We start from the raw sequence: 23,629 nt of genomic DNA, 5'->3' as shown, positions 1-23,629 counted from the left end.
ATTAGAATTTTCCACAGGAATTCAATTATTTTCAAATATTTAAATAAAATTGTTCGAAATTTGCAAAATTCAATTATTTTCATACATAACAATAATATTCATCTCAAGAATTCAATTATTTTTGAAAGTAATAAATTTGTTCTTAAAAGTTAAATTATTTTAAACAATTCTAATAAAATCGTTCGGAAGAATTCAATTATTTTCATAAATAAAATTTATTTACTAAAATAAATTTATTTATTAGATATTTAAATAAACTAAATAATTTTATTTACTAAAATCTATCTAAGTCAAGAAGAATATTCTCTATTTTGAAGAGAAGAGTATTCCTTAGGCAAGAAGAATAAAAATTGAAAGTAAAATATTCTTTAAAAAAAGGATATTTTTAAAACGAAGAAGAAAATTCTTAAAAATGGATATTTTTACAAGAATAAGGTTCTTAAAAGAATTCTTTGAACAGACATGAAATACTTATTTAATAATTTTTAAAGAAGAATAATCTTATAAAAAAGAAGGATATTCTGAAAACAAGAAAAATATTGTTAGAGGAAACATATACCTGAAAAAAGAATAAGGGAATAATATAAAAGAAAAGAATATTCTTTAAAAGAAGAAAAAATTTATTAAAAAAAAGAAGCACTTAAAAAAAGAAATAAATACTTAAAAGAAGAAGATAATATCTAAAAAATAAAATACTTGAAAGATGAAAAAATGCTAAAAAGAAGAAGAAGAAAAAGAAAAACAATCTATAAAATAAAGAAAAATATTGTTAAAAGAAGAATCTATCTTAAAGAAGAAAAGAATACTTTAAAGAAGAATACCTGTAAGAAGAAGAAAATTCTTGAAAGAAATAATTTCTTAAAAGGACATAAAAACACTTAAAACCAATTATTTCAGTATTTGAAGCAAATACCATTTAATTGACTCCAATAAATATTATTTGATTCAATTAAATGTTTAATTGATAATAGTCAATTAATCGGTTATTTGAATCAAATACATTTTTTTTTAAGTCCAAGAAGAAAGTACTGAAATGAAGTTTTTTAAAAGAAGATGAATATTCTTAAAAGATGAAGACACCGAAAAAAAATTACTTGAAAGAAGAAGAAATTACTTGAAAGAAAAAGAAATTACTTAAAAGAAGAAGAAAACACTTAAAAAATAAGAAGAAAGTACTAAAAAGCAGAAAAGTATTCTTAAATAAAGAAGAAAGTACCAAAGAAGAAGAAGAAGAAGAATATTCTTAAATTTTGTTAGGTGCCTTGAAACTAAGAAAGGAAGAAAATACTCGAATGAAGAAGAAATTATTTGAAAGAAGAAGAAATTACTTGAAAGAAAAAGAAATTACTTGAAAGAAAAAGATAATACTTGAAAGAAGAAGAAAACACTTAAAAGAAGAAGACAGTGCTGAAAAGCAGAAAAGTATTCTTATATAAAGAAGAAAGTACCAAAAAAAGAAGAAGAATATTCTTAAATTTTTTTAGGTACCTTCAAACCAAAAAAGGAAGAAAATACTCGAATGAAGAAGAAATTACTTGAAAGAAGAAGAAATTATCTACTTAAAAGAAGAAAACACTTAAAATAAGAAGAAAATTCTTAAAAGAAAAAGATTATGTCTGGAATAAGGAAGAAAGTACTAAAAAGCAGAAAAATATTTTTCAATAAAGAAGAAAGTACCAAAGAAGAAGAATATTCTTAAATTTTGTTAGGTGTATATTCTTCAAACTACCAATAAATGCAATACAAAAAAAGAAGAAAATTACTTGAAAGAAGAAGAAAACACTTTAAAAAAAATATTTCTGGAATAAGGAAGAAAGTACTAAAAAGCAGAAAAAAATTCTTAAATAGAGAAGAAAGTACCAAAGAAGAAGAAACAAAATTTAAGAATATTCATTCTTAAATTTTGTTTGGGGCCTTCAAAATATTATTAAAGACAATACCAAAAAAAAAGAAGAAAATACTCGAATGAAGAAGAAATTACTCGAATGAAGAAGAAATTACTTGAAAGAAGAAGAAAACACTTAAAAGAAAAAGCATATTTCTGGAATAAAGAAGAAAGTACCAAAAGGCAAAAAAATATTCTTTTATTATAAAGAAGAAAGTACGAAATAAGAAGGATATTCTTTCCAAAAAAACGTCAAATTGTCCTCTAAAAGAAAGAATATATTTTTGAAAGAAAAAAAAAACAGTTTGAAATTGAAACCATGATAAAAGAAGAATCTGAAAAAATGCTGTCTCTCTCTCCTGGGTACCCTAGATGTTTCTCTTTTGTTTCCATCTTCCGTCCCACTTGTCCCCTCTTTCATACGTGAGTACACACTCATTATATCCCAACTGGTCCTCTCTGGCAACCTTTCCCGTTTGGCACGATTGAACCTAATCGTTCTCCCCACTTTTAAGGAAACACACACGTATACAAACCAACACAGCAGTCATGCCAAACTTGACACGAATCTCTGTGTCCGGTAAATCGATATAACATATAAGTATGCACGACCTATCCTCTATCTCTTCTTCTTCTTCATCTTCTTCTTATTCTTATTCTTTCTTCACTGGAAGTCGCACGTACACACATTAGTTCCGTCTTTTCTAACCACATGCGTGAATTGTAATATTCATATTATTTGTCACTGCGCGTAAAATATGTGTGGTCCAAAAATTAAATTTTCACAACTGCCCAAATTTTTTTTTTTTTGTATAGTGAAACTCAAAATCTTATTTTGAATAATAATGTGGAGAAATTTTTTTTATTTTAGAATATAGAAGAATCATTTAAAATAGAATTGTTTGGTATTATAATAACACTTTCGAAAAAATTAATATTGACTCTGAAAATGGAGTGAGACAAATCGCAATGGAATACTTTTTTTTCGTTACTCAGGTGGAGTGAATTTTACTCTCTGAATATTTTTACTCAACAAATAATTTTAATTTGAATCAAAAGAAATTTTTTAATCAAGGTTGCCACAAAAATTTAACTTTGTTTTGTCCTTGAATTTTTTGATCTTTAAATCAATTTCAAATAATTTAAAAAAAAAAATTAATTAACCTTTTTCAAAAAAAATTAATTCTACAGAATTTTTAGTTAAAAGTACAAAAAATAATAATTAAATTCTACGAGAATTCAATTATTTAAATACAAAAATAAATAATTTATTCAATAATTGAATGTTTCTTAAAATTTAATATTTTTCCGAAAAATTGTATTAACAACTTTTGAAAATATTTAATTTTTTTTTAAGGAATTTAATTAAAATTTTAATGAAATTTATTATATTAAAGAATTTTATAATAATTTTTGAAAATAATTGAAAACTTTTTGAAGAATTTTATTAAAATTTTCAAAAGTAATATTGAATTCCTAAGAAGAATTTAAATAATAATTTTTGAAAACAATTGAATTCATGCTAAAAATTTTATTAAATTTTGACAATGATTTAATTCTTGATAGGAATTTCGCTATCTATTTGTAAAGACAATTTAATTCTTGACGAGAATTTTTAAAAAACTTAGAAAATAATTTAATTTCTGAAAAGAATTTTATTACTTTTTAAAAGAATTTAATTCTTTTGATGAATTTTGATATTTATCAAAATAATTTAATCTTAGAAAAGAATTTTATTAAAATTCCTTAAAATAATTGATTTTATGGGAAGAATTTTGTTGTTTATCAAGATAATTGAATTTCTTTGCAGAATTACTTAAAAAATTTTGAAAATAATTGAATTCCTGCGACAAATTTTCGAGGAATTTATTTGAAATTCTGAGATGAAAATAATTGAATTCCTAAATGAAATTTTATTATTTATGAAAATATAATTGAATGTTTTCAAAGTATTGTATCAAAAATTTTTTTCAATAATTAAATCTTTTGATAAATTTTATGAAAATAGTACTTAAATATTAAAAATTATTGAATTGCGAAAAACTTTTGAAGAAAAATTTTGCTATTTGTAAAGATAATTGAATTCTTGACGAGATATTTGTTAAAATTTTTTTAAATTATTGAATTTCTTCGAATAATCCTATTACTTTTGAAAATAAATGAATTCCTGCGATGAATATTGTTATTTTATGAATTAATTTATTTTGAAGTTGTATCAGAACGAATTTCTTAATTAAAAATTATGTTAGTAAATATTTTTATTAGTAGAATTTTACTCCAAAACGGAGAAGATATTGGTGTTTTTTTTAATTTACTCAAGTTATATAATTTTGCTCCGAATAATAAGAAACTAATTTTAATAAAATGTAATAGAAATACCTTTTGTATCGTTTTTTGAAAAGAAATCTGTTTGAAAAAATCTAAAAAAAAGTTAATATCTATTTCAATAATACAAAACAATTAAATTCTAATTTAATTACAAATTTTATTTCTAACTCTCTTCATTAAAAGCATAAATAATATTGTTACATACCTTAATATAAGATATAAATTAATCAATAAAGTACATTTAATATTTTTCGATTGTCATGCCTTTCAAGTGAAAACTTCTACATTATACTTTCATTTCTATTCTTTACTTTGCTCCTTGAGCTATGAATAAGAAAAGAATTTTTAATTTATAATTACAAAATTTTCAAATCTCTCGAAAAGCTCATTAAATTTCTATAAAATGAAATTTCCCAGAACTTACGTTGAATCTGAAAATAAAATGAGTTCAGTACATTGTAGCACAAATAAATAAATTGCTCTTTTGTTTCCTAACTTTTTTAATAAGTTTTCTTTTCAAATATTTTCAATTTTAAAATTAATGTATTAAAAATCATTGAATTCTTGCAAAGAATTTTGTCAAAAAATTTGAGAATAATTGAATTCCTTCCCAGAATTTTATTATTTATGAAAACAATCGATTTCTCGAGAATAATTTAATTGAAATTTTTAAAAATCCTAATTAAAGTCTTTTGAAAAATTTCTTTGAACTTTTTTTTAAATAATGGAGTTTATTTAATAATTTTAATTGAAAATTGTGAAAAAAATTTAATTTTATGAACAATTTTTGTCAACCTTTTAAAATAATTTTCACAATAATTTTTGCGATGAATTTTACTTCGAAAAGATTTCTTGACAATAATTTGTTTCAAATTTTTGAAAATAATTGAAATTCTGTAAAGAATTCAATTATTTATGAAAAAAAATGAATTCTTGACAAGAATTTGTTTCAAATTTTTGAATATAATTGAAATCCTGCAAAGAATTCAATTATTAATGAAAAAAATGAATTCTTGACAAAAAATTGTTTCAAATTTTTTAATATAATTGAAATCCTGCAAAGAATTCAATTATTATTAAAGAAAATAATTGAAATTTTCCAAGAATGTTATTTTTTATGAAAAAATTGATTGAATTAAGTTAATTGAATTCTTGACAAGAATTTTATTAAAATTTTTTTAAATAATTGAAATCCTCCGAAGAACTTTATTATTCAAGAAAATAATTGAAATCTTTGAAAGAATTTTACTTTTCATGAAGAGAATTGAATTTTTAGGAAAAATTTTATTAAAATTTTTGAACATAATTGAAATCCTTTGAAAAATTTTATTATTTATGAAAATAATTCAAATCTTGCAAAGATTTTATTTTATTTTTTTTTATTATTAAATTTATTAATTTAATAATAATTAATAATATAGTTATAATAATATTATAATTTCAATAATACTCTTTTTTTTAACTTTTTTTAGTTTTTTTATTTTAGTTTTATTTTTTATATTTAATAAATATTTTAAAATTGAAAAATAAATTTGTACTTAATTTAAATTAAAAAAAATATTTTTTTTAATACTTAATAAAAAGAAATTTTCTTCGTATTTGTCTTTTACGGATTCTATTTTGACTTCAGAATGATAATGTACCTAAAATACTTTTCAAACAGGTTAATTAAATGACTAATGTCTCGGCCGTTATGAGCAATTACCATGTTCATAAATTTAAAAGCTAATGACGATGAAGAAGAATGTTTTCTTTTTAATCTTTTCATGCAAAATAGTTATCACTTCTTCTTCTTCCCTCCGGCCATTTGTAAAAATTCAAAAAAGGAAAAAAATTTAAATTCCTTCACACAATGGATTAATTTCTATAAAATTTATTATTTTATTAATTATTCATTTTGAGAAAAATTATTTTATTAATAAATTAATTTTTAGAAAAATTGTTATTTTTAAAAAGTATGTAGAAATAAAGGTTTTTTTCTCTATAATATATATTTATCCATAAAATTTTGTCGTTTAATTTTTTTTATGTATTTTCATCTTACTAATTAGAAGGGTTTTTATTTGTTTTATTTTTTTTTTAAATTATTTTTTTTTTGAGGGGATTTATAGTGAATAGAGAGATAAAAAATTTATAGTATTTCAGGTTTATTAGCTTATTGTCAGCAACCCAAAAACATAGACACATTTAATGTGACAATACAATGTTTATTGTAATTATATAACGTATGGAACTGCAAGATAACAAATTATTATTTTTGTGCACGCCACGAAATAAAATGGCATAATAATCACGCTCCAAAGTTTTTTTTTTCTTACTACGCCAATAAAAATATTTACAATTACAATTTTATTTCATTCATTTTTTTTTACAATAAACCTAATTTCTTCTTTTCATATTTACATTAATTGTTTTTTTGTTATTAAATAATATTTACAGCGCATAAATCAATGATGACAAAAAATTTTTCATACGCCGTGAATTATTTTTCTTTTCCTTCTAATTTTAATTTTCATTTTAAATACATATCAGTATTTATTAATTAATCAGTTTGATTAGCATATATGTGATTACGATTTATTTTTCTTTTGTTATCTCGGAAAAAATCGAGATTACAAAATGTTTTTCTTTTTTAGTTTTGTTTTGTTTGCTATGTAAAAGCAAAAATTGGACTGATTTCAAATGCAAATTAGCAAAAAAAAAAAACGAAACGAGAAATTTCATGAATATATTTTTGTTCGAAAATGAAAGATTATAAATTAATATAATCTTTTTCAAAAAAATTTTTTTACAAATTTTCAGTCCGCATTAAACGTTTCTCAACATGTTTAAAACATTAATTTTGATTTTATAAATACATTCCTCTTTTTTTATTTGAAATTTATATAATTGACATGATTCAAATTACGCACTCGTCTTTAAATCTTATCCAACGAAAAGATTTCCAAAAATTCCAAGAAAAAACATTTACAAAAATTTTTTTTATATTAATAAATATTAAAAATTGGTTTATTAATCAATAAGAATTCCTACTTGATAATTTCTAATTTCATAAAATGTGCTAAAAAAATAAATTAATTAATTAATGTAATTTTAATTAATTAAAATTTTTAGTTTATTTAAAACGTATTTATTCAAAAAGTTAAAAAAATTTTTATTCGATAATTATTAAACAGATCAGTGGATTGATAATAAATTTTTTTGAATTATCAAAACAGTGCTAAATATAAAGGAAAAAAATAAATAGTGCACAAAAAAATTAATTTTTCTACTGCACAAATAATTAAAAGTGAAATTATATTTTTCACATTAAAAAATAAATTAAAAAGCAAAAAATGAACATTTCTTCAAATCTTCATGTATAACTTTAAAATTTGTTATAAAAAAAAATTGATTACAAAAAATCACACTTTGCTGAAAATTAAATTATTAACGATTTTTTGTAGAAAATACATAGTACACTTATAGTTTAAAACTTTAAAATAGTTCTATTTATAAATAAATCAGAAAAAATAATAAAATTATTATTTAATTTCACGCAATCGGTGTAGAATTTAAGAAAACGAAACAAATTTTTTCCAAAAAAAAAGAAAAGCAATGAATTTGTAAAAACCATCAACCATCTTTCTTGACTCCGTTAATTTATATTATATATTTATATATTATTCCTATTATACTTAATTTGTGTAAATTTATTACTATCTAATTCCCAAAAATTACTGAAAATAGTGTGAAGCTTTGCTTGATTATTCAAAAAAGCTCGAAAAGACCGTAGATTAAGAAAAAGGATTTTACTTCCTCTCATTACGATTCATTGCAATAAATACAATAAAATTACTTTCAATCATCAATAGATTTTATAATATTTAAATAAACATTATCAGAAATGAAATTATAATTATAATTAATAAGTTTTGATTTCGAACAGTTTCCTTAATTTTAATACTAAAATATCTTGCTGGTAATTGAAGCGTTGGGTGCAAGAAGGGCGTTAGGCGGATAACGCCCGTTTTCAAATTATTGAATGAGAACGATTACAATATCATCTGGTTTTTATTACCAAAAATTTATTTTGATATGAGACTTCTTGACGATGCTAGGAATAAAAATCTGCGCGAATGTAACATAATTTTGTAACTTTAAACGTTTTCCAATACAATTTGAATGTAAAAACAAGAGAAAATCGACAGTCCTTTACAGAAATTTGGTTAAAAAAAATTTCTATTTGAAATGTTCATTTTTTAATATAATTAGAAATGATTTAAGGATTAATTATATGTTAAAAATAACGAAAATCACAAAATATATCTCAAAATATTCAAAAGTTAAAGTTATCTCAAGTTTAAACTTTAAATTTTACTAACGCCTAAAACATTGTGTGGTTAAGCAAGTGGTTGGGTGCAAAAAGGGCGTATAAATTAGTTTTGAAAAACATTATTATTTAATAGTTAATTGCAACTTTCCCTTAATTTTACACTTTAATTTGATAGCTCAATAGTGGACTAATTAAATAAAAAATAGTTTATTTAATTTGCATGCACAGTTTTCGGGCTTTTAAAGTTTAAAAACTTAAACATGAAATATCTCCGTTCGTCGTTTTTTGTTATACGCCCTTCTTGCACCCAACGCTTCAATTACAAAGTTAAAAATAGAAATAAAAAAAATAGAAAATTCAAATTGAATTTTACCATTTTTTCGAATTATGAAAATTGAAAATTCCTCTCTTTTAATTCTACGATCTTTTCTTTTAATAATATTCGATGTATGCGTCATTTCAGCAGAGCCTATATAATAATTCCTTAATACCACTGTTTGCAATAATTGTGCTAACTATTTATCGTCAATTGTTTGATAAAAATGGAACTTTCATTTTAAATATTTGGTGATAGAAAAAAACGAATGGCACAAGCAGAAAAAGTCAATCAATTTTTAAAAATCTCACATTGATATTTAAGAAAGAAATTTGATAATTAGACATTAAATTAAATTAATCGTTAAATTAAATTAAACATTGAATTAAATTAAATATTAAATTAAATTGAATTAAATTAAATATGAAATTAAATTGAATTTAAATTGAATTAGATTTCAATTCAATAAAATTTAGATAAATTAAATTTCCAGTAGAATTAAAAATTCCAATGTGAATGTTAAATATTGATCAACTTTAACTTTCATAACAAGAACAAAAAAAAATATTTCCGATTACTTAAAAATATGCGAACGGAAAAATTATTCAAAGCCTGTGTTAAAATATTCTCTTCTCGTAATATATATTTACAACATTTTTTTTATTGTTCCAGTAATTGCAAAATTGCTCCTAGAACATTTTCTTTTCATTCTGAATTATTTTAACATCCTAGGATGATCAATGTTTGGCCTTTCAATTAGGAGAAAAAAGTGTTAATTAACATTCCTAATTTTTGTGACATAAAAGAAAAATAAATTTTTCAAATTTTTTTCCATTTTTCATTTTCTGGAAGAATTTAATTTTTCATTTAATTGAACAAAAATTTGTAAATTATGTATAATTTAATTTCTGTAAGAAAATAAAATAGAAAAATAATAGAAATAGAAAAAAAAAATTTTCCCCCCAAATGAAATGTGCCAATTTGTTACTTACAAATAAAATGTCGATTACGCGAGAGCAGAAGCTGGTAAAGAACTATGCTTTGGTTTTGTTTTATTCAGGAACACTTTAATGCAACCGTTAAAGTCAGCACTGACAAGAACATGTCCACCACAACCTTTTGTACGTTGTTCAACAACTGGATCAACAGGCGTATCATGCGCAATGATACTATCAATATTTTTTTGCTCTCCTTTATTATCAATTTGCTCGCGTGCCTCAATTTGTTTAATAATTGTATCTGGATTTGGTGCAAAAACAGCACAAGTCACAACAGCATTGTGTGCCTTAATGCCCTCCCAAAAATCATTTCTATCTCGTCTGACACTCGAGAATTTTGAATAATCATGATGCGTTTTCCAAATGTAAATACACTGATTCTCCGATCCACTGACAATATACTGTCCATCGGGACTGAAACTCGCTTTTATTTGACTACTTACATTCACATAGCCCTTGTATTTACAAGAGAGATTTAAATCACGTAAATCGTATAATCGAATACGACTATCATTCGATGTTACAAGAATTTTATCCTCACCCGGCATTGGTTCAATGCCACTTATTTTACGTCCCGTGGAATTTTTTCCCCTCGTTGAACGCACATGAATTGTCGTGTGATATTTCAATTGATCAGTGATGTAAAAAATACATCGACCATCGTACGAGCCAACAACGGCAAATTGTCCATCCTGACAGAAATTTGCCGCCGTTATTAATTTTGTATGTCCATCGACTTCATTCCAAACGGCAACTTTCTTATCGGGAATATTCCACAATCTCAATTTACCGTCCAATGAACCGGAGAGAAAGAAACGATCGTCCCTCGGATGAAATACAATAGCAGTGACAAAATCAATATGCTGAAAACAACAGAGACATTCCTTTCTCGATATGTGCCAGAGACGTACTGTTTTGTCCATTGATGACGAGAGGATAAAATAATTTTTCGACCATGACACATCCAATAGATCGGATGTATGTCCAGCGTATGTGCAAAATGGTTTTGGCATAAAAGGACACTTGGTGCCTTCAATTTCACTGAAGGCGCTCGCTATCACATTTGGATCCTCCATCGATTGCTGTGACACCAATGATTCTTGCGATGGCGTTGGACTCACTTTTTCAGCATTATATTTCGTTCGCATATCCTGAAAATATGTGAAGGCATCCCTCAATACCCAAATTCTCAATACCTTGTCCTGTCCTGCGGTGGCTAATAAACGACCGCATGCGGAGAATTTCATACACCAAACTGGACCGACATGTTCACCGCTTAAATCTTGAACGTGTTGTAAATTGCCAAATTCATAGGGACCCTTGTGACTGTTTGATGCTTTTAATTTTATCCATTGTTGCTCGCCGGGATTAACTTCATCGACAATATCCATTACGTCCTCTTTATGTCGCGCGTGCGATACTTCTTGTGCAATTGATTTTGCCTTATCCATTGTTTTCTTCACTGTTGAGCCCAAGAGGCGTCTTAACTTTTGTGTTCTCTTACGAACACGACCAACTGATAATTCTTCATCAGGTGGTAAACTTGACATTTTACTGTCGACACTCTCCTCGTCACTTTCCTTCTCCTTTTCCAAACTCGTATTACTTATATACTCGGACGTTAATCTCATTATATGAAGTGACAGGGGATTCACACACTGCGGCAATTTATCTTCGGCAATACTTAATGGCACTCTTTCACCGGTGTCCAAATTCAATACTGTTACCTGTTCCAGAATTTCCTGAAATATTTCACAAAAAGGAAATCAATAAAAAAAACAGAACGATTTTTATTCGCTAGAATCGTTTAAATAAAAATTAATAAAAGTGAATAAAAATGAATAAAAATATACTTGTTATAAATTTCTCAATTCTAAATTTCTAAAGTTATAATTGTGTTATTGTTAATTACCATATCAGTGAGACGTTTTCCAGAATCGGTTCGCGTTCTGACGAGCATATTGAGTTGCTTGACCATATCTTGATCACCGGCAGATTTGCGCCTTTCTTTAGAACCTTGAGGACTGAAGCCGGTAAATTTGTGAGGTCCCAAGGAATAACGACCAACGCTATTACTCGAAATCGATCCTAGTGGACTATTTGATTTGTCACTCAAGGGAATACTTAGCAATTCAATTTTCATTCTTTCTATTCTTTCCAATTCCTCGGACGAAGGTCCCTGTGCTCTTGATTTATCCTCATCCTGGAAGAATAAACAAGAAAGTCATTTTTAATTCCAATTTCGAAAACATATTCACCCCTTAGATACAAGTAGGAATACAAAAAAAGAACTAGATTTTAGAAAATTTAAAACTTGTTTTTAAACCTGACTTGAATTTTCGGATTTATTCATATTTTTTTTGTCAGAATTACTAAAAAAGTATTTATGATAAAATTCTCTGACATTCCCCTGCCCTACGGCAAAATTCTGTTTAATTTTTGTAATTTCCGATTGTATTAAAAATTTTTCGTTGATAAATTTACCTGGGGTTTCACTACATATTGCCCTTTCGTAGCCGATCGAATATCAAGGCAATGTTCAAGGTCCCTAGTGATTGATTCTATTGTACTCGCAGGACTTGGTAATGGCGATGTCGATACCACGGTCTCCTTTGGTGCTGGCTATAAAACATAATTATCAAAGATATTATTAATAATTCAAAATCAGAATAATAATATACTTTCAAATAAATCCGATCTATCTATATTAATAATCGTTGTACTTCGGTAATCTGTTCGTAATTTGAAGTTACTTTTTTAGTGTTTGGTTTTCTGTTTACTATTTTTTTTATAATTTTTCTTTTTAATGTTTTGAATTTTAAAATATTTCATTCTTTCAAAGAAATTTGATTAAAATTGTACTGAAACTAATTGAATTCTTCCGAGAAATTTTATCAACATTTTTGAAAATAATTGAGTTCTTTTGTAATTTTACTAAAATTTTATGAACATTTTTGAAAATAATTGAATTCTTTTAAAGAATTTTATTAAAATTTTTAAAAATAATTTAATTTTATCAAAAAATTGTATTAAATTGTATTGAAAGTACTTAATTGAATTCCCCCGAAGAATTTCATAACTTATGAAAATACTAATTTAATAAAATTTGTAAACATTCAAATTCAATGTTTTCGAAGAAAATTTAAATTTTTTTAAAGAATTCAATTACAATCGTACTGAAAATAATTAAATTTTTCTAAAAAATGTTATCAAAATTTTTGAAAACAATTGAAATTCTTTCGAGGAATTTAAAAAAAAAATTTAAATAATGGATTCCTTTAGAGAAATTTTAGAAGAATTTTATTATTTATGAAAAGAATTAGATTCTTAACATAAGAATTTTATAATAAAAATTTTTAAGTAATGTAATTATTTGAAGGAATTTAATTTAAACTTTATTGAAAATAATTAAATTCCTCTAAAGAATTTTATGATTTATGAAAAGAATTAAATTCTTGACATTCTTTGGGAGAATTCAATTATTTTTTTAAACAGTAAAGTCTTTGCAAACATTCAATTATTTTCAATTATTTTAATTTTTCCCTTTTGTTTCTTTTTGGTTATTTAAAATCTTTTTTTCTGTAAAATTTCTTAATTTTCAAAACGTTTAATAAATTTTTTGAAAATTATTCAAATGTCTTTTTCAAAACTTAAGAAATTTCAATTATAATTCCAAGATTCAATTATTTCTAAAATTGTTTGTAAAATTTATTTAAAAAAATTTTAAGAAATTTCTTGTAAAATATTAAATTATATTCTATAAATATTAGAAAATGATACAATTTGTTTATAAAAATGTAATTATGCATATTCTCAAAAGAATGCAAATATTTTTAAATTCAATTATTTAATTTAATTATAAATTCAAAAATTCAATTATTTTCAACAGTTTTGATAAAATTTTTAAGGAAAATTAATCTTTTTAAACGTTTTAATAAAAATTTTCGATTGAATCAAATTATTTTCAATATTTTTAATAAAATTCTTTCAAAACATTCAATTATTTTCAAAAAATTCCAATAAAATTATTTAAAACAATTCAATTATTTTTATAAATTGTAAAATTCTTCGCAAGAATTCAATGATTTTCAAGACATTAATTTTAAAATTGAAAATATTTAAAAAGGAAAATTATTAAAAAAGTTAGGAAATAATAAAGAAAACAACAACTAACTTCAAACTGCGAACAGATTACCACCGAAATGCAACGATTATTAATATAGAAGATAATTAATAAAAAATTAATAATTATATATAGAAGATAATTAAATTCCTCTGAAGAATTTTATAAAAATTACGAATTATTGTTATAAAATTATGAATTCTTGAGAAGAATTTATGAAAATTTTTGAATATAATTAAATTGTTTCAAAGAATTTTATTAATATTTTAGAAAGTAATAAATAATAATTAATCAGTTAATAAGTTAATTTTTAAAAATTTTAAATGTAAAGTCAGTCAAAAATTAAAATTGATATTTAAATAAAAATTTGCATAAAAATAAGAAATGAAATACTACGTAACGTGAAAAATAAATGAGGAATAAAAAAGCATAAAAATAAAATGAAAATAAAATAAATAAAATGAAAAACAAAGTAGAAAATAAACAAAAACAAAGTAAATATCTGTAATACATATTTCGCAAGTATTGAAACTTACGGCAAGTTCAGTCGGTGTTTGTGTTTTCGTTTTCTTTTTTCGTCGTGGAGGTGCGACGGGCACTTTTGGAATGGAGCCATTTTGCGGATCAGCGGGCTTTCCATTATTTTTTGTGCTCGCAATAACGTCTGGCTCCTGAAGCAATGCGGGCTTATCGCCATGCGAAGAAGCGGAACAATTTGATTTGCCATTCAATGAATCCTGCAGCATCTCGCCAGAAAGTGTTAAACTACTGGAAGATTGTGAAACCTTGCCCGAGGCAACATCCTCATCTTTACTTGAAATACTCGCTATCGATGACATTTGACTACTACGCGATAAAACATTGGATGGATATTGATAACCTGGCGCAACAATACCAGATGCACTGTCCGATGTTCCAGCTAATAGTCGACCAACACGACCTAAGGAAGTCATACTTTGTAAACTAAATGTATCGTGCTCAATTATTTTAAATGGATGAGATGTCTTTGAGGGAGTTGGATAAACACCCTCAATGGAAGATGTCTGACTATCAGGCGGAGAATTATTAATTGGAATATCGTCGTCCTCCGTTTGCATTCGTTGACGTAATTCACGAAATCTTCGTCTCTCAACACTTTTGTCGGTTCCCGTTCCTTTATCATTTTCATCCTATTTAGAAAATGATTTTGCATATTAATAATTTTTTTCCGCAATCAACTAATTAGAAATAGATTTGAAAAAGAAATCTTACAACTTTCTCGGCATTTTGTTTTATTTCTAAGCCCACTTGACTTCTTGATTCTGGAAGGGGCTTTGGGTCAACAGGTTTCACGAATACATGATCATCAATTTGTTTATTTTCCACTGACTTCTCATCCTGCTGCTCTTGCTGCTCAGCGGGAGCCGGTTGATGAGTTTTACTTTTCCTAGAAATCAAATACTCGTTACAGTCAAGAATGAAAATTTACTAAATTGTTTTTTAAATGTTATTACTGATTTGTAATTAAAACTCACTTAAAGTGAAAAATATTTTCCACTCTAGAGAATAATGATCTTAGTGATAAAATACTTTTAAAAAAACTGTCTTAGAAATTTTAAATTATTCAAAATAAGTCAGGAGACTTTTTTTCGAAACAAAAACAGTTAAAATAATAAACAACGAAACATGGAAAATTCACTAAATAGAAACAGTAATTTCCCCTTCAAAGTAATTACGAAAAAATCCTATTACATAAAATTTGATTCACAATAAAAAAAATTAATTACAATCCAAATTATTAGTTTTTACAGCACGCGATTGTGTCACGTTTGATATATTACTATAATTAAAATTTTTGTCACATAACGAAAAAAAATCTAAGACACAAGAAGAATAGATCGTAATTTATCTAAAATCTTCCATGTGAGATTAAAATTTATTATCCTAAATGTCAATAAAAGAAATTAAAAATATTACCTTGACGCTCTATGATGGGTGTCATCTTCTGCGTCGAAAAATTCTTCAGATTCACTGCTTTCAGACATTGTCTGTATAAAGAATTTGGAGTGAGTACACGAGACAGCATCGAAACTGTCAAAAATTTTTTTATGTCGCACAATCGCGATATTACTTTTTTTTAAAAAAACGTCTTCTCACAAATTTTAATAAAAAAATTACATTAACAAACCGGTAGTAGAAAATATAACGAGTTTTTTTTTATTCTTAAAAAATATTCAACTTTTTCATTCGACTGATCAACAAGGTTCTATGCTCCATTCCGTTTTTTTTGCTCTTTTCACATTAGATAAAAATGTCAATTTCATAAATATCTCACGCAATAATGAATAAATAATATATCGTTTTCAAGATTTTTACTTTAAAAATGTGAAACTAATTAATTAACTATGAAATTTTACAAGAAATTTAAGGACTTCGAGGTTAAATTTCAACGATTAGTCAAGTGACATTATCCGAGTTTGACAGTTCGATCAGTGAACATGTGACTCAGCCTTCATAAATTTAAGCCTCTTTTCATGTGAGATTGAACGCAATTTGTGTGAACCAATAATAATATCGAAAGGTGAGCGGTAATTTCAAATTTATGAAACACCTGACCAATTGGATTTCTTCTTATTTTTATTATTCTTTTGTTGGTATAATGTTTTTCTTGTGTGGAAAAAATGTTTGATGGTTTTGTCATTAAATATTTTATGATTGTAGTGTTAAATTAAAGGAACTTGGCCTAATATGATTTTAAATTGAATTTATTCCTGTGATAGAAATTTGAATAAAATTTGAAGCAATGTGGTATTAATGATAAAAAAATTGGTTTTTCATTTCGTTTTGGTTTAGTAGATGATGTCCGGCGAAGAGTGGGATAATGTTGATGATCCAGATTCAACAATTCAAGATTCAAGAAGTAACAACGTGGCCAAAAAGTCGAATCAAGGGTTAGCTAGCAAGATGTTTTCGTGCGTTAATTCTTTTTTCTTCGCCGGCATCATATTTACTATTCTAGTTGCCCTGCAAAGTTCGTAAGTTTCAATAGTTCTTATAAGGTTATGTTATCAATACAAAACAAAATGTTTTTCTATTTTTTATCGAATAGTGCGATATTTCTATCTTCTCTATTAATTTTAAAAAAATATTTCTTTAAAATTCCTAAATAGGAATTTTATTTCGAATTTTCATTTGCTTGTATTCTCTTTAGTATGTCCAATTTTCATAATGTATATAGAAAATTATCATATAATTTATTACGTGTACATTTCTGGTTTTAGAATATTAAAAAATCGATATTTATAAATAGACACGATAAGGTGTTCTTTATGTAATATTACAAAAAAGCATATAAGTATTATGAGTCTTAAAAATGTTTTTAGATACCCAACTTTTTTTTAATATTCTAGGAAAAAATTGAAGTTTTACACTTTTTTTCTATCGTCACATTTTTTTCTCTTTACTGATTTCAGACCTCCAAAAATATCAAAACCACCAAATGCACGACCTTTTTTCAATCAAAGTTCGATAATAACCGATTTTTACAAAGGACATTTAAATGCAATGATAGAGAGGATAATGGATTCGGATTTTAGTTTTATAATGTACTATGCACCCTGGGATGCTGAAAGTCAGAATTTAAGGGCAGAATTTGAAACTGTATCTAAATATTACCATTCTCAGGTAGGTGGCATAAATCTAATAATAAAAATGTAATAAATTTCTTTATTATAAAATATTTTGGTAAAATATACTTATTTCTAGATATTCTTTGCTGCAATTAATTGCTGGCATCCTGGATCAGAATGTAGAGCTCAAGTCAATAAAATCCAAAGTTATCCAATTCTAATGCTCTATCCATCGAGGCATTCAGGAATTCCTTATAAAGGCATACAAACAGCTCCTTATATGATAAAATTTCTCGATGCAGTTATGAAGTCTATTATTAGAATAACCGACAAAACACAATTGGATAGTCTTCTTGTCGAGAAAGATGTAATGAATTTAAATTATATTAAATGCAATAATTACAATTATTTTAAACTAAAAGAACAATTATCTTACAGGCTGTAGTTTTGGGCTTTTTTAATTTTACCGGAGTGGCCAATAGTCCAGGTTATAAGGAATTTTATTTAGCCTCATTGCGATCGCTCGAAAGGGATCCAAATCAGGAAATTATTTACGCTGCCATTACTAATCCAAAAATAGCCGAATTAAATTACAGTGTTGTTAAATTTCCTCACGCAAGGCTATTCATGTGGAATGAATCTATAGTAAGTTGGATGAAAATTAATTTTTCGTTTAGAATCTGATGTTAAAGATTATTTTCTTTAGAGTTATGCTGAAACTGATAAGTGGACGACAGATAATTTATTGATTTGGACCGGCAAGGAAACGCATCGAGTCAATCTTTGGCTCCAACCACCGGGGAGTAAATCTTCAACATTTGCTCCTTATCTTTGGGATGGTCCAGTACTTTTTCTCTTCACACCCAGAAATCCTCTGCATAAGGAAAATTACAATTACAATCTCGTAAGAAGTTTTCCATTTATAGTAAACTATAAGTAAAATTTATTTTATTAATTTAAAACATTGGTCCTTTAACCAATTAATAAAATAAATTTTATTTCTATTCCGAGAATAGAATAGAAAATAGAAAAAGAATAGAAGAAGAAAAATAGAAAAGAATTTATAATTGTGCTTACTTGTAATGAAATAGTAAGTGAATTTAATTACTTATGCTTCCAGTTGAAGGAGATGGCACTACGATATTATAATTGTATTGATAATATTGTAGCTAACAAATTAGTCGATGGTTTAAGGGAAAAACGACTTGAAGCCAGTGTGAGACATCAGAGTAAAAGTAAACAGTGTTCTAAACTTTTAAAAGAGTTAAATAATCAAAATACCATTCCTACAGTTAGTGTTTCGATTCAACAGTGGATTAATGACACTTGCTGCTCACAAATAGTAATGAACAAGTGTCTACTGTGCAGAAAAAGAGACTTTATTGAACAAATTGATGAATCCATGTGCAGTATTCCTTTGAAAGAAATGAATGAAGTGTGTCTCGAGAGGGATGTATTCACTGTTCCTTCTAAACTCACAAACAATAATGAATACGAATTATGTTGCAATAAACACAAGGAAGAAAATAATCCTCAAGATGTAATCAATTCAAGGTACATAATTATTTATCCGCATTCATTGAAAAGTTATTTCAATAATTCATTAAGAAAAAAATTATTAAGTGAACGTGGAATTCAGTTATTAAAATAGTATGAATTAAATTATTAAAAACATTTTTTGATGAAAATTTTCTATATATATTCTTTTTCCTTTCAGTGTTAATTCTGGTGAAAATGATCCATACTCAGCAGTGGAGATACAAAAATTTTTCTACAAGGAACAATGTCGATTATTGCTGATTGGAAATAAATACCATCGTCCAATATTTCCGAAAAACAAAGAGAAACAAAATCTTAATTTGACACCATCAATTTGTGAAATTAATAAAACTCTCTCATTTGTTGCCGTCGATAGTCTTTACTATTTCCATTTTGCAGAAGCACTTGGAATCGATATTTCAACTCAGAAAGATAAAACCGCAGTTGTCATTTTAGATCCCACGGTAAAATAGAACATTTATTTACATTTTAATTTATTTAAATTTTAAATAAAATATTTAAAATAATTTCATGGTAAATTCTATATCAACAGGAAGAGAGTCATTATGTTTTGAAAGAGGAACTTTCAATGTATTCATTAACAGAATTTATTAACAATTACACTGATGGATTTTTACAACGAACATTACGTTCTGATAAAAGTAGACGTTTTGCTCATTCCTACAAGAAGAGCATGGAGTTTAAAACTATTGAGAAATCAACGGTACATATACCTGAATTGACAACGGAGAATTTTTTAGAAACTGTTTTAGATTCTAAGAAGGTAAATATTGTCACTAATAACTATTTCTAATTACTCGCAGATGTTACGCGCGAAACGTAATATTCAATTCATTATTATTATGCAAATTACAAAATTATTTATTTTCAAATTTCAAATTAAATTTTTAAATAATCTCAGATTCAAAATTTAAAAAATCCACTTATTAAAGTACATAATTAATTATTATTGTTTATTATTTTTTTTTTTTATTATTTTTCTTTAAAAAATCGAATATAGGTATTAAAAGAAATTTTTTGAAAGAATTGAATTATTGTCAAAACCTTTAATCGAAAGAAATCAATTATTTTTAATAATTTAATAAAATTCCTTGAATGAATTAAATTATTTAAAAAAATTGTAATAAAATCCTGAGAAGAATTTAATTATTTCCTAAAAATGTTAATATAATTTTGAAACAAATGTTCAATTTCAATTATTAACAAACGCGATTATTTTCAAAACTTGAAAGAAATTCTTCATAAAATTCAATTACTTTCATAATTTTAAATTAAAATTATCTAAGAAACTCCATTATTTTATAAAAATTCAAAGAAGTTCTACAAAAGAATTTTATTATGATTTTTAAAATTTTTAATAAAATCATTGTCAAGAATCCAATTTGCATAAATAAAATTCTTCGAAAGAATTCAATTATTTTCAAATTTTGTAATAAAATTCTTTGCAAGAATTCAATGATTTTCAATACATTAATTTTAAAATTGAAGACATTTAAAGGGAAAAAAATTATAAAAAGTAAATAAACAAAAAGGAATTTAAAAACTTACGAAAATAAATGAAATTAATTTTTTTTAATGTTTTTTCTCGTAAACTTTTTCTAGGACGTTGTAGTGTTCTACCATTCTCCTTATTGCGGTTTTTGCAGCGCAATTGCGTACACATACTTAAGTGTAGCTAATTATTTATCAAAAATGGATCATCTTATTTTTGTGAGAGTTGATGGTGATAATAACGATTTACCATGGGAATATAATATGGATCGTTATCCGTCAATACTTTTCTTTCCAGCGAAGAGGTTAATTTCACAAATTATTTTTATTTATTTTTTTCATAAATAATTCCCCGAGAGTTTTATTAATTTGAAAATTTCTTTTTTTACAGAAAAGAAGATAGCACAGTATTTCCTTTCACTTTACCAGTGACAATAGCGAATCTCTTGAATTTCGTCTTAGCCAATTTGGACGGTGATTCACACGTGGAAGCTTTGGTTAATATTTGTCATATTGGATCCGGTGAATCGCACAAGGATTGTGTGATTCGAATACGTTGGCTTTGTTTAGATATAATCGATAACCTTCTCCACGAATACCGACAATTACGAAGACACGCTTCATTATCAGGAAAAAGAATTGCCAACAAGAGACTGATATTGCTCAAGTTAAATCATATTAAAAGTATTCATTTAATTTTGGAATCTACTGACAATTTGGTTAAGGACAAGGATAAAGTGAAGGTAATTCAAAATAAATTTAAACACTACTATAGAAAGCTCTCTCAATTAAATGGAAATCTGAGAGAAACGAATAAACCTCAAATTCGAAGTAAACAACATTTATCGAGAGATGAGTTGTGATATTTTTATCGTAGTTGATAATAATGTAATTAATTCCTCTTCTCATTAACTATTTCAACTTTTGAAGAAAATGTACAGAAAAAATAATCTTATATAGTACTGCAGAGACTGAAGTAAAAATAATTTATATTTTGCGAGAAATATAATCTCATAAGGTGCTGAAATGTAACGAATGAATTGTATTATAAAAGTGAGATGTAAATTAGAGAATTTGTCTCTTCCGTAAGACAAATATATTGTTTAAAATATTACATATATACTGTAGGTTTATTAATTAAAATGAAAAAAGTTACTGAAAAGGAGTATTTAAATTGAGGCCAAACTAAAGTTCCTCTAAAAATTCAAGCCAAGAAATATTATTCTAAAGTTGATTGCGAAATCAAGTCTTTTTTCAATAGAAAATTAAAGAGCTGAATGTCTTAAGGAACGTGCCTGTAAATCATTATTGTAAATACGATTTTTCTTCAAAGGATTGCAAAACTTCCTTTTAGCAATAACTCACATATCAAAGAAAAATTAATTTAACTTATTAATAAAGGAAAAAATTACTTTCTAAGTTGATTAATTGATAAGTTTCCGAGGCAAATGAGAGAAATATTTAAATTAATTTTTGATAAGAATGTTATTAAAAATTAATACGAAATAGTAATTAATTAATACAAAATAATAAATAATTAATGCAAAATAATTAATTAATACAAAAGAGTAATAATTAATACAAAATAGTAATTAATTATTATTTACCTTATAAAATATATTATTATAATGTAAATATAATTAATAGTATTATTTTGAATTCATCACTCGGTGATATTTTAATTAATTAACTGCTAGTAACCTCTAAATCTGCTCAAGCATTTAAATGAGATTTTCATCAAAAATACACAGCATTTCTTGAATGCTTTTTAAATAATTTTAACTTTAAGTTAATTTAATAATGTTTGTATTGTGAAAATATTTTTGATTCGCTGTTGTATTTTTATTGTGAATGTTTTTCAAGACATTTTTTTCTTTGTACACGATCATTATTGTGCTTAAATAATTAAGTAAGCATTAAATGATTTGTAAGCTTAGCTGTTAAGATAATTTGTTTTTGTAAATTTATTTATAAAAATATGTCAGATTTTGATGATTTTGTGTGTAAAAAAGATTTTATGAGATTGAACTGAATGTTGCTATTAAGATCAACAAAGTGCAACAAAGTTGGAGATTTGTTACTTAACTTGTACTTGAAATTGAATAATTTATAAAAATGCAATTTAGATAAGTATGAAAAAACTGAATGAGTGTGCCTATTGTGAAAATATGTAAATATTGTTATTACGTAATAAAATATAAAGATTTTATGTTAATAAACTTTTTGGATTCCCTTTTATTGAGACGCCTGTTTATCCCCGTTTATGCAAATGCTCTAATAGTCATTTGATCTAATTTAAAGGTTATAAATATTCAAATGATCTAAAGAACATTGAATATAATGTGATTTTATATAAAAGTCTAATTAATAAAATGAGTTTATTCTATAATTTATTTTTAAGCCAATAATCAAAATATCCAATTCGCATTTTCTATAATCATAAGCAATTATAAAATTTTTTCACGCAAACTTTCAACTGATAAAATAGTTGTATAAGCCAAAGTTTATTTTTTATAATTTTATAATAACCTAATTTTAAAGTGTTATAATTTTTAATTTGTATAAATAGTAATTTAACAAATGTCTGTCAAATCTAAATGTAGTAAAATATAATTTATTTAAATAAAATATATTTTTTAAAAAATGCTAACAACCTCGAATCGTCAATTGATCAAATATTCAAAACATCTAATCGTCATTTCGTCCAATGCTTAAAACATCGAATCGTCAAATGGTCGAATGCTTAAAACATCGAATCGTCAATTGATCAAATATTCAAAACATCTAATCGTCATTTCGTCCAATGCTCGAAACGTCGAATCGACAAAAATTGGAAAAATTTGCTTGGTTTAAATAAATGTTAACTTACATCAAGCAAATTTTTCAACTTTTTCTCGATTCGACGTTTCGAGCATTGGACGAAATGACGATTAGATGTTTTGAATATTTGATCAATTGACGATTCGATGTTTTAAGCATTCGACCATTTGACGATTCGATGTTTT

At 25.1% G+C, this 23,629-nt stretch overlaps 2 protein-coding genes across 2 annotated transcripts; one reads left to right on the top strand and one right to left on the bottom strand.

Moving 5' to 3' along the window:
- Nucleotides 1–8,554: 8,554 nt before the first annotated feature.
- On the bottom strand, nucleotides 8,555–16,447 carry LOC122512892 (WD repeat-containing protein 44). Its single transcript, XM_043629026.1, has 6 exons — nucleotides 15,922–16,447; nucleotides 15,217–15,391; nucleotides 14,502–15,134; nucleotides 12,327–12,464; nucleotides 11,755–12,045; nucleotides 8,555–11,584 (listed from the first exon to the last, which is right to left on the bottom strand). The coding sequence occupies exons 1-6, from the start codon at nucleotides 15,987–15,989 to the stop codon at nucleotides 9,851–9,853; spliced, it is 3,039 nt and encodes a 1,012-aa protein (XP_043484961.1). The 5' UTR covers nucleotides 15,990–16,447; the 3' UTR covers nucleotides 8,555–9,850.
- Nucleotides 16,448–16,610: 163 nt separating this feature from the next.
- On the top strand, nucleotides 16,611–22,843 carry LOC122512917 (thioredoxin domain-containing protein 11). The gene is made up of 10 exons (XM_043629062.1): nucleotides 16,611–16,979; nucleotides 17,418–17,628; nucleotides 17,710–17,940; nucleotides 18,012–18,218; nucleotides 18,280–18,477; nucleotides 18,694–19,127; nucleotides 19,291–19,576; nucleotides 19,666–19,896; nucleotides 20,736–20,929; nucleotides 21,016–22,843. Exons 1-10 carry the CDS (start codon nucleotides 16,801–16,803, stop codon nucleotides 21,485–21,487), a joined length of 2,643 nt encoding a protein of 880 aa, XP_043484997.1. The 5' UTR covers nucleotides 16,611–16,800; the 3' UTR covers nucleotides 21,488–22,843.
- The last annotated feature ends 786 nt before the right edge of the window (nucleotides 22,844–23,629 follow it).

Source organism: Leptopilina heterotoma, unplaced genomic scaffold, assembly GCF_015476425.1.
Source record: "Leptopilina heterotoma isolate Lh14 unplaced genomic scaffold, ASM1547642v1 Lhet_13, whole genome shotgun sequence".
In the NCBI taxonomy this organism is placed as follows: Eukaryota; Metazoa; Arthropoda; class Insecta; order Hymenoptera; family Figitidae; genus Leptopilina; species Leptopilina heterotoma.
Note: the sequence above shows the minus strand (reverse complement) of the source record. Positions and strands in the feature narration are given on the sequence as shown.

What these genes read in the sequence shown, in the direction of transcription:
- LOC122512892 (XM_043629026.1), bottom strand. Translation starts at nt 15,989, where the DNA reads ATGTCTGAAAGCAGTGAATCTGAAGAATTTTTCGACGCAGAAGATGAC. An exon ending in AACAAAATGCCGAGAAAGTT is followed by an intron (nt 15,135 to 15,216) that starts GTAAGATTTCTT and finishes TTTTCTAAATAG; the next exon opens with GATGAAAATGATAAAGGAAC. An exon ending in GAAAACGTCTCACTGATATG is followed by an intron (nt 11,585 to 11,754) that starts GTAATTAACAAT and finishes GAAATATTTCAG; the next exon opens with GAAATTCTGGAACAGGTAAC.
- LOC122512917 (XM_043629062.1), top strand. Translation starts at nt 16,801, where the DNA reads ATGATGTCCGGCGAAGAGTGGGATAATGTTGATGATCCAGATTCAACA. An exon ending in CTAAATATTACCATTCTCAG is followed by an intron (nt 17,629 to 17,709) that starts GTAGGTGGCATA and finishes ACTTATTTCTAG; the next exon opens with ATATTCTTTGCTGCAATTAA. An exon ending in CTTTTCTTTCCAGCGAAGAG is followed by an intron (nt 20,930 to 21,015) that starts GTTAATTTCACA and finishes CTTTTTTTACAG; the next exon opens with AAAAGAAGATAGCACAGTAT.